This window comes from Drosophila gunungcola (genome assembly GCF_025200985.1).
Source record: "Drosophila gunungcola strain Sukarami chromosome 2R unlocalized genomic scaffold, Dgunungcola_SK_2 000006F, whole genome shotgun sequence".
Lineage (NCBI taxonomy): Eukaryota > Metazoa > Arthropoda > Insecta > Diptera > Drosophilidae > Drosophila > Drosophila gunungcola.
Genome location: NW_026453168.1, coordinates 490,110 through 504,120, shown reverse-complemented (window position 1 = coordinate 504,120; position 14,011 = coordinate 490,110). Strand labels below are relative to the sequence as shown.

At 42.3% G+C, this 14,011-nt stretch overlaps 1 protein-coding gene across 2 annotated transcripts; it reads right to left on the bottom strand.

Annotated features, from left to right (window-relative positions):
* Positions 1-10,043: 10,043 nt before the first annotated feature.
* LOC128254754 (basic salivary proline-rich protein 1) lies at positions 10,044-13,990 on the bottom strand. Of its 2 annotated transcripts, XM_052984047.1 has the most exons (7): positions 13,845-13,985; positions 13,057-13,323; positions 12,165-12,865; positions 11,802-11,893; positions 11,369-11,735; positions 10,598-11,053; positions 10,044-10,532 (listed from the first exon to the last, which is right to left on the bottom strand). In XM_052984047.1, exons 2-7 carry the CDS (start codon positions 13,130-13,132, stop codon positions 10,395-10,397), a joined length of 1,830 nt encoding a protein of 609 aa, XP_052840007.1. In that variant the 5' UTR covers positions 13,133-13,323; positions 13,845-13,985; the 3' UTR covers positions 10,044-10,394. The 2 variants fall into 2 exon arrangements, with proteins under 2 accessions (XP_052840007.1, XP_052840008.1); XM_052984048.1 differs by lacking the exon at positions 13,057-13,323 and having other exon boundaries at positions 13,845-13,990.
* Between the last annotated feature and the right edge of the window lie 21 nt (positions 13,991-14,011).

The following is a 14,011-nucleotide window of genomic DNA, read 5'->3' as shown; positions in this document are numbered from 1 at the left end:
TGAAGTGAATTGAGCTCACTTAATCTTTACAAATATTATTGTTACAGCAAATATTGTTCCTAAAATAATTGTTTTTTAAATATTTTCAACAAATTTTGTTTATTTGACCCAAAATAATTAGAATTCATCTCGCATATATGATTAGAAATTGTCACAACAAAAAACGTTCAAAGGGATAAATAGCTAATGGCTGCTGCTATATATTCACCATATAATTATAATTCATAGAGCATTATTAGCACAGGATTTGCAAGGTTAAATTGTAAAAATATGATTGCGGAATTAAAATATATAAAATATTATTAGCCCAACTTTACAAATATATGAAAACTTTTTTTTTTTTGCCGGCCAGCATTTGCTCGCAAAGTAATTAGAATTCTATACGCATCCAGGGGATTGAAATAGTCACAAAGAAGCGGCAAAGAGAATCACATTTTGGCCAACATCACACTTCATTAGCACAGGTTATCGCGCTGTCTGCTGGCCGAAATGTGTGCGCCGGAGTCCATTGGGAAATTTCGCATGCACATGGCGCAGACATTTGAAAAACGGCCAAAGCAATGGGAAATGGATATGGTTCGGGAAAACCCCCGAAAACTGTAAAACTCCCAGGCACGAAAAAACTGCAAAGTTCGAAAACAGACAGATTTTCGGGACAGGCTGGGGGGGCGGGGGGAATCTGGGATTCTGGGGGCGGGGCAGGATGCCTCTATGCCTCTGAAGTGAAGCAGACACGTAACCCCTTTAGCTGGTGTCAAAGGCAACATACAAATTTGAAGCTCCAACAACAGTTGCAGACCGACGCAAAAAAAAAAAAAAAATTAGGGAGTCGGGGGCACACTGGGCGCCATAAATTATGCAGTGCGCGGTAGATGCTGCAATCTGATGCCCTTCTGGCCCCCATTCCGCCGCCCAATGGCCTCCAATCCTCCTCCCCTGCTCTCGGCTGCATTCAATTTGAACCACTCCGCATCTGCATCCCCAGCCCCGCCAATCCCTTTCCCCCGGCTCAATTGCCCGGGCGGAAGTAGCAATCCAAGCTCATCCACGGAATGTGGCCAGGCTGGCTGCTCAATCATCAATCCGCGAACTAGCAGGCAAAAACTTCAACTAGTGAAGCCAATTGGAAAAAGGGTCATGGCAATGCGCACGGAACACAATCGAATTGGTGACCTGATTCAGGCCAGAAATCGGAGACTTCAGGGGTCACAATCCTAATGAGTGAATGCGCCAAAGATAGGTATGTTTGCAAGGGGCAAAGAAAGGAGAAAAGGTTCTCAATTTCAGTTGTTCATTAAGGTAATCAAAAAGATTTAATAGTGGAAAATAGTTTAAAGCTTTTTAGTTAGGAATACTTTCTCCTTTGCCGTGTCGAAAAAATGTTAAAAAATAACGAAGATTATATTGTTTAATTACTGCGTTTATATATTAAATTCCTGCGCAGCATGTTAATTTATTTACAAAATCTCAGGACTGAAGCAAAAATTTATTTTCAATGGATTTTAATCCAACTTAAAATTCATTTTTGTTTTATTTCCATTCAGAGTAAATAAGCACTTAGCGTTTTGAGTCAAACTTTTAAATGAGGATCAAAGCTTTTAGTTTGTATTACCTGATCTGCAAAAAAGTTGTGAATGCTCGCTCACCCTGCCTCTCTGGGCCTTTAATTAGCAAACTCACTTACTCAAGTTGACGGGACAGAATTATGATTAAACTAATATCAATTAGCCGAGGCGCCTAGACACTCTAGGGATCCACCAGCGAAGACCAGTTCAAGTAGTTAACTCCTAGCGGCGTCTGTGAATGTCATCAATGCCAAATTGCCAAGTGCCCAAGGGTGTAGCCTGATGGGATGGATACGTGTTCCATCAACTCATAAGCGAGTTTGCCGACTATAAGATATGCTTTACCCACTGTACGTTTAATAAAGAACGAAAACCTTTGAGTATTTAAAGACATTAACTTAAGGGCCAAGCCACCAGTTGCAAACCCAAAAAATAGGCTTTTGTTGCTATTCTGTGCCTAAAGGTACCTAACAATAAATGTTGACTCCGATTACAAAACCTTATTTACCTTTAGGTGACTACAAAACTAGTAACTTTTGATTGTTTTAATTTTAAAATTTTAGTTTAAATCAAGAAAATTAAAAAAATTTAAAACCAACTAAATCCGAAATTTAAAAATTTGACAAAAGAATATTGAATTTAAAATAAAAAAATTCTTGCTTAATGACTTATAGCATAAATGTTATTCAATTGTAACATCCGTATTTACAAACCCTTATCCCTTGAAAACTTCTTAACGACTACGGTGCTGGCTGGCCATCAACACATTCCGCTTCCGTTTCCGTTTTTTCCTGGATCCTTTGCTTGATTTCAACCAACGTCTTCATTAGCTGCAATATTTTGTCTCCATTTTACCTCTCTCTCTCTCTGTTCCCTTGAGAGAGAGCAGTAGAGGAAACTAATAATTAACACTTTTTACTGCCAAGAGTCGATAATTGAATTACAGAGTGCAGTCAATGGCAGTTTTCACCCTGCAATTTCAGTTCGCCTTCATTCTGTTCTTCATCAGCAGGTCCTTGGGCTCCTTCTTTAAGTTTTCAGCAGCTGCCAGAAAAATATACGCAAATGCAATCGCTTGTACACCAAAAAACAATAAAAACAAATCCAAAGGCAAAGGCAAAAATTCAAATGCAGGAGGACCAACCCAAATGAATCAAAAAAAGGGATGCGGGTGGATAAGGGGGATTAAGGAAGAGGAGAAGGAAGGGGGCGCTCGGGATTCTTGCATAAAAACGTTTAATTAAAATTCAAGAGGTTTTGTTTTCAGGAGCTGCAAGTTTTTGTTTTACTTCTGCCCCCTCTTAACCCCCTTCACCCCTTCAACCCATCAGTGTGTGTTTGAGCGTCTTGAGTAATAGGTTCCTCTATCCAAAAGGGGGGTTTTGGGCGGTGGCTGGATGCCGGGCTAAAGAACGTGGGTCAGCTATGCAAATTGGCGTCTGTTTTGGATCGGCGTTAATTACTTTGAAGTAAAGTGCAAGCGACTAGCGAGTGGAATCGAGAAGCGACCGGCTGGAAAAAGAGTCTAGAGCGAGGATATGATGGCGATGTGGAAAATGATATGAATACAATAGCAAGATGAGCAATAATGATTTCGAATTATGCCAGAGACAATGATAAATCATCAAGGCATGTAATGGGATATTTACAATAAACTTAAGCTTAGAACAACAAACTGCTTCTGTTTAATATGTTTTCTTAATTTATAATCATTCAATAAATGAAAGTTTATGTGCTTGCCAAGTTAAGGGAACATTTTATTGTAAGCCAAGTAATATTTTGCCAAAATCCTTAGGCAAATTAAGAAAAAAAAAGAAACGGTATATGCATATAAGTGTTTTAAGAATTCATCAGAATTAACAAATGGCTTTGGCACAGAGTTTAAGAAATTCTCTCTGCATAAATTAAGGCTCAATGATAAATGCAACATTTTGCCAGTCCTTGATAATTTTCCATAAATCCCGGGTAAAAGTGAGGCATCCCCAGCGGAATCTTGAGCTCTTTTGCACCCTGTCTCGCTCCTCTTTTTCTCTCTCCGACACTTTTGTGTGTCGATTGGCAGAGCAAACAGGGAAGTAAATTTGAAAATCCAATTTGCATTTCCATCAATAATAACGGCCGCACAAAGGAATATTAGACGAGGACGATTCGGCCCAGTTCCTTCCTCCCAATGTCGAAGCGTTTTGGGACAAACGCGAAAAGCAGAAGGAGGCAGAGAAAGCCGAGGAGAAGCCGTCAAAAAATTTACCAATCATTAAAAATACTTCCACTTCCGTTTCCTGTGCGCACCATTTTTCTAATGCGCCGCCTTGGCTTCCGCTACTACACTGAGAAAAATTAATGTTAAAACTTTTGCTTTATTTGTTTAACCAAAATAATAATAGGAATTGCTTTAAAAAGCAAGTTAAAGTTTTTTTAGTAGTTTATCTACATTTCTATGTCTAGCTTTGTATGTTAGCATGCCACAGTTTGGTAATTTAACTGTAGAAAAAATACAAAATTGATTTGAATTAGTTTACAATTTTCTTCTCAGTGTAGTAAGCCGCCTTGCCCAATCACAAGCCTCCCATTCAGCGCCCTCCAAAGCTTTGTTTGAACAGCTAATGCTGGCCACGTTCCATTGTCGTGGACCGGCTCTGGCCTGCCACAGTTAGTCATCTCGCGCTGCTTTATGTAATTTATATCCTTGCTGCATTATCCTTTATTTACTTTACTTTTTAGCATTATATTTCCCGCATTTCTTTTTTTTTTATTCTACGGCTTGGACGACTCCGCTCCACTCGTGGGTTTGCCTGGCAAATTTATGTATAAAAATGAGCGAAATTGCAGAACACATTTTTTCCATTACTGAAAATAAATGTCTGAAGGATGTGCCAAGGCCCAGTCGTCGCAGCAGGACTCCAGCTCCATCGCTCCAGCTTCATCTGCTGTCTTAGATAGAAAAAAATCGCTTCTTACTGATGAGCTTCAATGAATTCAATCAGAATTCATTTGAATACAGTCCGTGCATACCAAAAAGGCGAGATTAAGTGGCCAAGCCGAGTCGAGGAGTCCAAGACCGAGTCCAAGTGGAAGTCGGAGTCGGAGTAGAGTGAAAGTGTGGTGGAGTCAACTCCTTTTGACTAATATGCTTGTGGCCATGGGCGGAGCAAAAGTGGGCCAGCTTATCCCCCCTTGGCACTCCTTGGCACTCCCTGAGCTCCCGGACATGACGCTGACGAATCAGTAATCAGCCTTAAGTTGGTAATTGAAAGCGCTTCCTTAAAGAGATACCTTGGCTTTCACCTCGGTCAAGTGCGTCTCCGGCGAAGGGCCACAAAGGTAGGAAGTGAAACAGGATATTTTCCAACGAACTGAGCGGGACAATGTCGGGACTCTTCAAGGAAAGACACCTGCCGACAGTCGCCAAAATAAAGAAAAAAGAATTAAGGGCAGTCACCCACATATGCAGCAAAGTGGGCTGTGGAATTGAGGGCCCAAGGCCACCGTGCTCAGATGTAACTCAAACAGGGGAAACAATAAGCAGATAAAAACAGAGCAAACCGGGCCACTTTGTTGATAAAAAGACATTAAATACTCTTTACAAGCTGACATGCCAAATTGTCATTTAAATAAGTCCGGAAAATAAATGGTTTATTTGAGAAAAAAAACGTACTAACATAAGCAAAAATAGTTTATTTTGAAGTGCTAATACCAGATAATATTTTTGTTGTTTCAAAATATAAATTATCAAAAGAATATTAATGTTATCGCTTAAAATTTTAAATACTGATTAAATCTGATTAATGAACCTATTTAAATAACTTTTTTTAAAAAGATTAGATTAAATAGTTTCAATTCATATACAAAATAACAAATTCACCAAGCAAATTAAGTGTAATCCATAACAAAACATAAATTTGTTGCTAAACCTAAAGATCTATTTTTTTCTTATGCCAGTTGTATTATTACAAAACAAATCAATTCTTTCCCTTTAAGAATGTAAACATTGGGCCATAAATTTATATAAATTATATTGAAGTTAAGACCATTTGCATTTTGTTAAAGAATTTGGGTTAATATCCACTGAACACACCAAAAGTAGTTCAACCTCTTACTGGCTTAAATATATTTCATTAAACGGAAAAAGGCATATTTACCAATTAAACAAATTGCTAAAGCTTTCAGATAAGCCACGTTACCTTGAATGGGGGCTGGAAAAGAGCGTATGTTATTCCGAAAAAGCGCGGCAGACAGAATCCGGTAGACATTGCGTAAGATGAAGTCGCAAAATTTACGTACAGAGATTAAGAAAGTAAACCGTTATCTGCCAACGCCCCCAAGCTAAGAAAAGTGGGAGGGGCGGCCAAAGATGTGGGTATGTGGGGGTCGGGAAATTGGATGGAGGGGGCGCAATCCGTGTTGACAGTTTCCGCTGCAGGCGAATCCAGGGGAGGGCGGGGAAAAACATAATGAAATTATGTATTTTCTGGAAATTTCGTATGTGCCAGATGAGCTCTGCTATGTATGAGATTTCCCTCTGTTTTATGTGAGCGTACGAGGAAATGAATCTTAAAATTTCCTACAGTAATAAAACAAGCGAACAAACAAATGTGGGATGTTAAAAACAAAAGAGACCATAAATGGAATGAAAAAGATTAAAGTAAAGCTGCTGTAAAAAGTTGCACATAAAATATGAATTTGAACATGACAGGCGTTTTTAAAATTGAATGACAAATAAAATAAAGCATAGCATCAAAAAATATGAATATTGGAAAATATTTTCTAATTAAATAATTTAAATTAAAAAAGACAAAAATATTTCCTTAAATAATGTTTAGCAAACTTTGTTTTGCGAAATAATACAACAAATTTAATGCAAAAGCTACTCAGATTTTCCAATAAAGATTGAACGGAAAATTGGTTAGATCCGTCATGAAAACCGTTTAGCTCTTTTCCGGATGATTTTGAAGCCTTTTCAACAAAAGGGGAACAAAACGAACGTGATGCTCGACTTTCGTTCTCAGTTTTGTGGGCAGGTGGAATCAGTTTCCTAATATCCGATTGCAAGGAGTTGTTAAGGGGGTGTTGTTTTCGTCTTGCCCCGATTGATTCCGATTCTAATTGTTTAGGTCTTGTGGTAATCGCCTTTTGTCTGTGCAAATTACCTGAGCCGTGGCAAAACTTCAACCCCCAAATGGGCAAATAATTATTCGTGCAAACCGAAATCCCCAAAATTCCCCCGGGGCCAAACAAAAGTAGATAGGAAGAGGGAAAAATTAAGCAAATATCACGTCGTACACATTTGAACTTCAGACAAAATCAAAGACAAGTTAAGTCCTTGGATACAATGGAAACTTGGCCACAAGTTGAATAAACGTTGTGTAACCGAGTTCAACCGATTGTGTGTATTTGAGTGGGGCCCTGTTTGATTCAACTTCCGTTTTTAATTACCGAAAGGACTCAACTGCCCGGCATTGGAGTTTGGATTGCCCAAGGAAAGCGCACCAAATTGGCAGTGAATGCTGGTGTTAATGATGGGCGGGCAAAGCCAGATGAGAGTTTCTTGAAAACACAGGTGTGTCTAGGACTTTTAAGTCTGCTTGTAAGTAAAGATATACACCCAATAAGTTATTTTCTGTCGAACTCTCAAAAAACTCAAAGCAAACAATTCCTTCCTATTATTTAAGTGCTATATATTTAACAAAATATATTTTAAATATTATTTTAAAAAGAAGCTTTTTATGGCCACTTTAAAATAGGTAGCCTGTAAACGTGCAAAACAAATTGAATAAACTTATTTTTAAAATAATTAAGTTTTATATTGGTTATGGTTTTATTTATCTTGTAGTTAATACACAATATATATTTATATAAATTAAATATATAAAACTTATTATTTTATAATATTCATTTTTTTCCCGTGCAGCAACAAACAAGCGAATTCATTGCTAAATCATCGAGTGCAGGCAACTCGTTTTAACTTTGTTTCAAAAAAAAATAGCAAATGGGGAAATCCCCCAAACGCATACACAGATAGGGGAAAGTCAGTAGGAAAGCCAGTGTGTGTGTGTGGGTGTGAGTAAATTGTAGAGTTGGCGCAAACGAGTAAAGAAACCGCTCATGCAAAACTGATTGACTGTAACGGAGAAACTGAAAAAGAAACACGAAACTTGTTACAGTTGCTGCTGATTTTTAGACCCTGCCACGCCCCCATGTAACCGACTTTTCGCTGCCCGCCCCCCTGGCTGTCTGTTATCTGTCGGCGTTTATTTATTGTACATACACACACACACACACACACACATATATCCCATCCCCTTCACATATGCAACGTATTCATTTGGCCCCGCTTCCAGAGATCCTGCTCCTGCATCCTCCGGTTGCTGATTTTTATTGAAACGAAAATATCGTTGGCTGGGCTGCCCTTTGCTTTTATGTTCGTCGGAGTTTCCCTTTTGCTTCGCTTTTTGGGGCACAACTTTTTTGTCGGTTGCGCACTTAATTGAAAGGAATTGTTAATTCACAGGACCCCAATCCATTCGCTCGATTTCTCGCCTTTGTGCGTGATTGGTTGGCGCTGTAAGCGGCGGTAGCTGTACTTGTGCTTCCCGCTTAATTCCCGACCTTAAATTCAATTATTTTTATTTTTTCTTCGCGAAAAGTAAGGCATGGCGCGCTCTACACTTAAAAAAAATATTTTTTAACACACACATAGGTACAACACATTTTAGTAACACTAAGATTTTTAAAATTGTACTTGCCGTAAAACAAAGGAATTCAAAATTTATTTTGTATTGTATTTTTTTGATACTGTTGTAAATTTCCTATTTTATTGGAAGACATATTTTATTAAAAAAAAATTTTTCTAAAGGGGCTTTAGATTTCAAAGTTCAAAAAACACTTTAAAAAGCATGAATCTACATTTTTGGAGTGCAAATTCAGTCAAAAGAAGTGTACATGTCTGTCGTAACGCGTTTTGTACGCCAGTAGGCGTCTGTCAGACGGTTGTCAGTCTGCTTCCTTCAGCAAGACTTGTTGTATTTATTCGTGACACTTATTTGTCATTTTTAGCATATAATAACATTGTGTGGATTATAAAAGGATTATAGCCCCAGTGCCCCCGACTTCAACCACTCTCGAGCAAGCACTCCCCCACAACGCCGTAATAATTGCTCACGTTCTCACGCGCTCTCAACGCCTCAACCCCTGTGGCTTTTAAAACCAATTTGGTAGAACCAAACCGTCCGACCACCGCTACAACCAAGTCAACCAGGTCAAAAAGCTGCTCCAAGATGTGTGTAATTAGACGTGACTTTTCCTCAAGTTCTTCTGAAGGGTTGTGGGGTGGCCAGGAGCAAGGAGCCAGGAGCCAGGAGCCGGGGGCCAAATCGGGTCTTAAAGCCTTCTTAACGCTGTTGTTATTTAGAGCTTAATTGTGCCAGGACACGGCGACCTCCTAGGATTGGGGCTGGGCGCCAATTATGGTGAAGGGGTGACTGTGAATGTAAACTGCCCTTAGGGTTCAAGATGGATTAAAGTCCGCTTCAATGGGTAATGCATGAAGCCGCCATTGCCCCACTCAACCGCAATTAGATGGGCAGCAGCTCGATATCGACACATTAGCATCCCCTGCGCAGCAGGAATAATCTGATTATTAGCCAACCCCGAAACCCCAGCGAAAAAGTGCTAATTTGTGCACGGAAATCACGCCCAGGAGCACGGATTTCCCACCTCCGCCAGTGTGCGTGCCACCCTCAGCAGACGGTTTCCCTTTTCGTCTTTGTGCAAATTGAAAATATGCCAAGTAATTACACATTTTTATGTGAATTTTTCAATTTATATGCCGTCAAATAAACGCTGCGTGCACATCACAGTATTGACATCCAGCCTGGTGGCAGGGACGACCCCTGCCTCATTTTTCACACTTTTCGCAATGTCGTTAGGACTTCTTCTGGCGGTTTTTCTTTATTCAAAAATAGATGACCTTGAAAAGCTCTGCTATGACTTCGGAAAAGCTTCGCTAGATGGTGCACTGAGTAAGAAACTTAAGGAAATTCCTTTAGGACTTTTTGGCAACAAAAATTTAGAATTTCCCTTCTTTTTCTATTATGTTATGAACCAGTAACTGAAGTTCTAACTTTAAGCCGTTAAAACAGATTTAAAGAAATATAATATTATAAAGTTTTCAGCCATATGTAATGGCTTAACTAGTCGACTACGGAAAAAAAAGTATATGTCTTATATTTAAATTCACCGACGATTTGCGATTTGACATGAAGATTCCGACAAGATACTCCCCTTTTGTCGCCAATAGATCCACCAGTATGATTGTGTTATTTGTATTTAAAACACTCTTTTTCACAGCGTTACAAACCCACGATCGGAAAGTGTAAGCAATGGCATTACATTTAGGTATCATATGAATAATATTATTATAATTAAATATAACACTTCCCATTATAAAAAACAATTTCTTCCTCCAGTAAAAGTAAACCGTTTTTATACTGACTGTTATTTAATGCGTTTACAAATATCTGGGTATGTTGTACTGCACAACATGCCCTCAAAAAAACTTACAAAGTTCAGTGTTAATGGAAACCCTACGCCAAAAGCAGGATGTCGGGGACCACGAGCCAAACACCTTCGGGTGCTTGGCTGGTAATTAGTTATGTAAGCTGACAAATGCAGTTTTATACATTTTAAATGTACAAAAGGGGATGATGGGATGCGGAAATGGTTAGGATACAACATAAATGAAGATCGAAATTAAATCAATTAAATGAACTGAATTCTGGGGAGTAGGGGGAAGAGGATGAGTTAATGAAATTACTGAGATGCGGGGGGCTCTCAATTTAAGCGCTGAGTGACCGGCAGCTTTTTGCGGCGTCTGCGCAATTGCTGACTGCGATCCCAGTACTCATAGTAGCGTTCCTGTTTCAACCACTCCTGGTATTTATACCACCACTCTTCCCACTTGATATAGTCCTGCAAGCAAAAGAACATTTAGAAATTAACTTTGGCTTAGGTAAGATGGTTAAATCACCGCCTACCTTAAGATCCAAGTCCCTCAAGTAGCCACGACTCTTGTAGTACTCGTAACGGACGCGCACATCGTCCCACGACAGCATTCCCGACGGTGCTGTGGTGGCCAACTCCTCCGGAAAATGCCCGGCCGGTGCCGGCGAATACGAATAGCGACGCGGCGGCGACTCCAGGCCCTCTTCGATCATCACCTTGAGGGCCCCACCGGCGGAGTCTTTGGTGATGCGCATATTCTCCATGTTGCTGCGATCGATGCTCCACTGCGCCATTTTGCCGAATCGCTCCGAGAGCGTCAGCCGCGTCGTAGCCGAGAATGTGGGCAGCGTGCCGACCTCGTCGCTGTCCGAGCCGTTCGAATCGTCCGAATCCGAGGAGGAGTTCGCCGCGTTAGCTCCGGTGCCACTGGTCGTCCCGCTCGGATGCTTTTTGCGTTTCTCACCTTCAATTTTAATGCGTGGTCTTATCTGTGGGTTAAAAGATTTTGATATTATTATATCTGTGTATTCTAGAAAACGAGTTAAACTGGTTTTTTATAAACGTTCTGTGACATTAATAATGATACAAGAACTTGTTCTTAATGAATTTGTAAGCAATTTATTGGCAAAGAACTAACACTTAACGTTTTTGGTCAAGACAAGTTTTATAATGATTTTTAAAACTGAACAAGTAATTTCGAGTGATGTATCTTGGGAAAGATATCGACCATTAATTTGAGGTCCAGATTATTCCGTATTTTACTTTAACCGTATTTTTTTTTAAATAAATAAGTTTGTACCCACCTCCTTCTCCTTCTTCTTTTTTTTGGCCTGTGCTGCCGGAGCTCCAGTGGGCGCTGCTGCCGGCTCTGGTGGCTCTGGCGGACGGTGCTTGAGACGCGGATCTTCAGGCGGCGGCGAGTGGCGCGACGTTCGCGCGATTTTCATGTGGACATCCGACGAGGAGCCACGATCGTGGCCGATGTGTCGCATCTTCGCCTGGCGGTACTTCTCCATGGCGGATACCGAACTGCCTCCACCTCCGCGCACGGGCGGTGGAGTGCTGGGGCGACCATGGATGCGGCCATGTGACTCCGACGGAGGGGGCGGCGGCGCCCCCGTACGATAATGGCCACGTGGCTTCGGTGGCGGCGAACGCGGACCGCGGGATCTGCATCAGTGGATAACACAATATTAATTCAAATCCAGACAAAGCTTAGCGCACTGTTTGGCTTACCGAGATCTATGACGATGGCTGGGCGAGCAAATGGAGCAGGAATCATCGGAGCTGCTGCTCATCGAGCTGTTTGAACGCGAACGCATCGAGTGCTAAAAGAAGATTTAAAATAAAAACGTATTATATTAAACTATTTACCAACTGTTGGCGATGATTGATAAATAAGATTAACAGGACCAGAAACAAATACATTCTCTATGACTTTCTAAAAAGTCATTATTTGTTGAATTACATTTATTTAGTAACGATCATTTGATCGTTTTTTTAGGCAAACATTAGGTTTTAGTATTGTACTGTGCCAAAAAAAGGTTTAGAGCACTCCCAATAGAGGTGCAACTTATAGTGCCTCTGTTTGGTACTTACCCTCGGCGGTGGCGATGGCGGACGCTTGGAACGCGGCAGGATGTGGGCGACGGGGCCCCGCTTCTCCATTCCCGACGACGATGGCGGCGGAAGCGGGGGAGACCGGCGTCGCCCTAGCGGAGATCGCGACGCGTTTGGCTTGCGTCGCAGCGACGAGGAGGACGAGCCACCACTGGGTTCCGGCGGGGATCGGGGCCTGCCACCGTGGCCATTGCCGGGCCGACGCATGAGGGCGTCGTGGTTGTTGTTGGGCGAACGCGGCATGGGCGGCGAGCGCGGTCCGCCACGGCGGTCCATGCCACCGTGCATGGTCATCGGCGGCGATCGGCGACGTGGTGGCGGCGAAAGCGGCGGCGACTTGCGCAGACGCGACCGACTGCGCGAATGGGGCGAACGGGATCGGCCGTAACGCTGCGGCGGTGGCGGACCGGACGGCGGTCCGCCTGTTGGCGGATATCGGCCGTAGGGAGGCGCTCCGCCCTCACGACCTTCGCGGGCATCGCGACCTTCGCGTTCGCTTTCGCCGGAGCTGCTCTCGCCCTGGATGTACATCTTTTTGTAGCCCGTGTGGCGCCATCGATTCGGGTCCTTCTCCTCGGCTTCGATCAGCTTCTTGTCCCAGTAGTCGTTGGTCGTGTTGGCGCGCGCCTTCTTCATCACGTTGTCGATCTCGCGTCGCTTGCCGGCGGGTAATGAGGGATCTGCAAGGGTGAGAGGTATAAGGTCAGCTTCGGTTGGCAAGGTGCGCGCTGGGCGGTGGGTGATGGGTGGTGGATTGCATTAGATCGTTCCGGGAATCCCTTTTCATCGCTGATCCCGGCGAGGCGGGGGTTTATCCCACATCTACATAGTTGCTGCTGGTTGGTAGAATTCAGTTTCAGTTTTCAGGTACCTGTTATGCGGGCAGCTGTCGGCTGCCTGTCCATGTGCAGTTTGGGATTCAGTTCGGCGCGCCTGCGCGACGCCATCGCGGGATTTCGGTCTCTCGCTCTGGCAAATATATATGTATATAGTATATCGCGCACGTATCGTATATATTTTGCTGCCCAAGCGATTTGTTCTTGTTTTGTTACCCCCAATCGGTAAGGGTTTGGGTTTGGATTTAGGTTTTGGCGAACGCGACAACACACTTTACCATTTCAAAAACATACACAACAAGCTGCAAATATATTACAATTGAATATAGAAAACATTTAGGAGAGCATTAGAAATGGCCAAACTGAAAACAACAACATCAACAATATTGAGAGAGCGGAGAGCGAGAGGTGGAGAGCTGCAGAGAGGGTTGGAGAGCCAGAGGGATTTCGGAGCGCGGGCAGCAGGAGAGAGCGGTGACAGAGAGCTGAAAACGCAGAGAGTGAAACGCGGACACGTCCCGGCTGCCATTTCATCCATATCGCGGCGTAGTCCGTACCCAAATCGGGCGATTTGGCCAATTCGCAACCGGCTTGCGCGTTCTTTTCACATATGCATTTTCCATTTCTTTTTTCTTTTTGTTGGTTTACGCACATACACAGACACACTCACACACCAGCACCAATATATTTGCCTTGTCAGCAAGAGCGAGACAGGAAGAGTGTGAGACAGAGAGAGACTCCCGACGACAGCAATAAAATCCCGATTTTAAGCTCTGGCGATTATGTAAACGATGTAAAACAGGCACTAGACTAATTTGCTTACATTTGGCAACGTTTGCGTGCACGCTTTTCGAGATTTCGTGAGGTTTTAGAGTGGTAAATGTAAAACACGGCGTTGCGTTCAGTTTTTCTCGACGGCCATGTTGGTCAGCAGTGTGACCGTGTTGTTAACGCTAAAAAATACCGTCTAGCAGCAGAATAAAAACTACT

Excerpts from the sequence above, each read along its gene's own strand:
- LOC128254754 (XM_052984047.1), bottom strand. The coding sequence starts at position 13,132 with ATGGCGTCGCGCAGGCGCGCCGAACTGAATCCCAAACTGCACATGGAC. Across the intron at positions 11,054-11,368 it reads AAAAGAAGAAGGAGAAGGAG|ATAAGACCACGCATTAAAAT; the intron begins GTGGGTACAAAC and ends TTTAACCCACAG. Across the intron at positions 10,533-10,597 it reads TGAGGGACTTGGATCTTAAG|GACTATATCAAGTGGGAAGA; the intron begins GTAGGCGGTGAT and ends TTTTGCTTGCAG.